This window comes from Gymnoscopelus braueri, assembly GCF_963280865.1.
Source record: "Gymnoscopelus braueri genome assembly, chromosome: 6".
Taxonomy (NCBI): Eukaryota; Metazoa; Chordata; class Actinopteri; order Myctophiformes; family Myctophidae; genus Gymnoscopelus; species Gymnoscopelus braueri.
In genome coordinates, this window is record NC_137607.1 from 470,001 (window position 1) to 472,500 (window position 2,500).

The 2,500-nt window shown below is 41.1% G+C and overlaps 2 protein-coding genes across 2 annotated transcripts in view; one reads left to right on the forward strand and one right to left on the reverse strand.

The window, feature by feature from the left end:
* Nucleotides 1-2,500, forward strand: part of fam174c (family with sequence similarity 174 member C) — a 254,975-nt gene that overhangs the window by 23,644 nt on the left and 228,831 nt on the right. The window lies entirely within an intron of this gene.
* Nucleotides 1-2,500, reverse strand: part of efna2b (ephrin-A2b) — a 29,929-nt gene that overhangs the window by 11,960 nt on the left and 15,469 nt on the right. Inside the window, exon 2 of the mRNA XM_080431070.1 lies at nt 1-29. This exon is cut by the window's left edge and continues 273 nt beyond it. Within this exon, the coding sequence (XP_080287196.1) occupies nt 1-29 (29 nt within the window). The remainder of the gene's footprint in view (nt 30-2,500) is intronic.

Consider the following 2,500-nt stretch of genomic DNA (forward strand, 5'->3'; position numbering starts at 1 on the left):
CTTCTACTGCTAGCTCGCCCTGGTGGAACCTGGGAGAGAGAGGGAGAGAGACATGTTTATATTCATTAAAGGGATAGTCCACCGCACCTCAAGCCAGAATCAGGCTGTTCCGGTGCGTCTCAGGAGCGGACACGTATAACTGAATAAAGAATTGGCTCCGGAGCAACTCCGACGATTTGATCCTTTTTTAATTAGGTCACAGGGTGAAGTTTAAGGCATTCTGACAAACTGGAAGTAGCAAGGCCAAACCGGAAGTGGTCATTGTTTATGAAATTGGAAATCTGTGGGACCACCCACCAAGTTTGTAGCATGCTGGGAACTGGAGCTATGGCTGTTTAAACCCCAGCCAATAGGAAAGCAGAGGGGGCAGGGCTTGAGCAATTACAGCCCATCCCATACCACCAACAGATTTAGCCTTTAGCAGCATACTGGGAACTGGAGTTATGGCTGTTTAGCCCCCAGCCAATAGGAAAAACAGAGGTAGGTGCTCTTAGACGGCCAATAGGGACAGGCAGTAATTGCTTAAGCCCCGCCCCCTCTGTGTTCCCATTGGCTGGGCTATAACTCCAGTTCCCAGCATGCTAAAGGCCCCAAACTTGGTGGGTGCTCTTAGACAGCCAATAGGGATGGCCTATAATTTGCTGATGCCCTGCCCGCTCTGTGTTCCTATTGGCTGGGGTTTAAACAGCCAGACCATTATCAGCACAACAGCAGCCTGGAAATCTAGTTCCAAAAAAATGCATTAAACTAACTAATATATCTCTGCTGTCCAGCCTGAACCTGCTAACTCCAAAACGCTCATTGTTCAGGAAACGAAAAAATATATATACGTTTTTCAGGAAATGAAGAAAACCTTATATTTTTAAAACAAAGCAATACTGCCTCATCAAAGTTGGTATAGTGACTTTATATATTGTCAGATACTTGCATGTGTCATCATATTATCAACACTTTACCCAAATCGCGGGTAAATCAACACTTTACCCAGCGCGAGTGGAGTTAGTAGTTTCAGACGAGCAGAAATCAAGCTGAAATGGAGTTGTTGTCCAAACAACAATAGCTCCACTCGCTGCTGAGGGAGAGGTTTCAAAAGGGTACAAATTCCCAAAAGCTAACAATGTATCTCCAAGCTCACAATGCATTACAACAACGTGTGAATCAATGCCCTGATGCTTCATGACACTTATTATATAGGCCTACAATAATAAACAGGACTTTAAATATTACAATAACTTCTGCAAAGAGGTAGTAGAACTAGCGTGGCAGAAATGCTACGAACGCCTTTCTTCTTGTAAGGATAAGGATAAGGATAATTCCTTTTAACAGGTCGTTCATGAAAGTCCTTGCGGTCTTGTTTCCAATGAGAACCTGTGAGCAATTGGGGTTAAGAGTCTTGCTCAGGGACAAATTTCATATCATCGGCACATATGCTGGGATAGCCTGGAATCGAACCTGGGGCAACCAGGGCCAGCTGGTTCCCTAGGCGGGCTCACTAACCACTCAGCTATGGCCGCCCCTGTCATATTGCTCTCCTCATTAAACACTTCATAGATTTTAGAAATATAATTACTTGTTTTCATAGCATTAGCGTCAGTGCTAAGTTTGATAAACAGGTACACTCTATAGTTTTAAAAGACTACGGGGAGCATTACGTCGTGCTCCTCCTCCTAGCTCACTGCGCAGCGCGCTCTACTCATGCTGTTAAAAGGCAGCGCTGGAGAGGAGAGGGGGGAGTTGTTTGTTTTTGACGGACAGTTTGAGGATCCAATGGAGTTGGGAGTTTTCGTCAGAGGCGCTTTTTAATACTTTTCATTGGTTCAAATGTTTAGATTTTTTACACAGACGTAAAGGGTGTTCAATAGATTTGATTTATGAAAAAAATAAAAAAAAGATGAAAATGGAGTTAGCTGGTTCGTCCTGGACACCGACGATATATAATATATATTAATAGTGATATATAATATATATTAATATATATTATATATTAATATATAATATTTATTAATATATAATATATATTAATATATAATATATATTAATATATAATATAGATATTAATATATAATATAGATATTAATATATAATATAGATATTAATATATAATATATATTATTAGTGATAAAGAAGTTTCACAGGTTGAAATGAATGAAAACCACAAAACCTCAAATAGTTCTAAAGGTTCACATGAAGACACTCACATTACCCTCACTGTGTGTGTGTGTGTGTGTGTGTGTGTGTGTGTGTGTGTGTGTGTGTGTGTGTGTGTGTGTGTGTGTGTGTGTGTGTGTGTGTGTGTGTGTGTGTAACAGACACCATGCTCTACATGCAGGGTAACAACAGGATGACAAAGCGCTCAGTGTCTCCAGGCATTACTAACAGATGTCAGATAAAACACGACAAGTTCTCCAACAAAACTATCTGTCTGTCCATCGCTACGGCAACCAGATACTCTGTGACTCACACACACACACACACACACACACACACACACACACACACA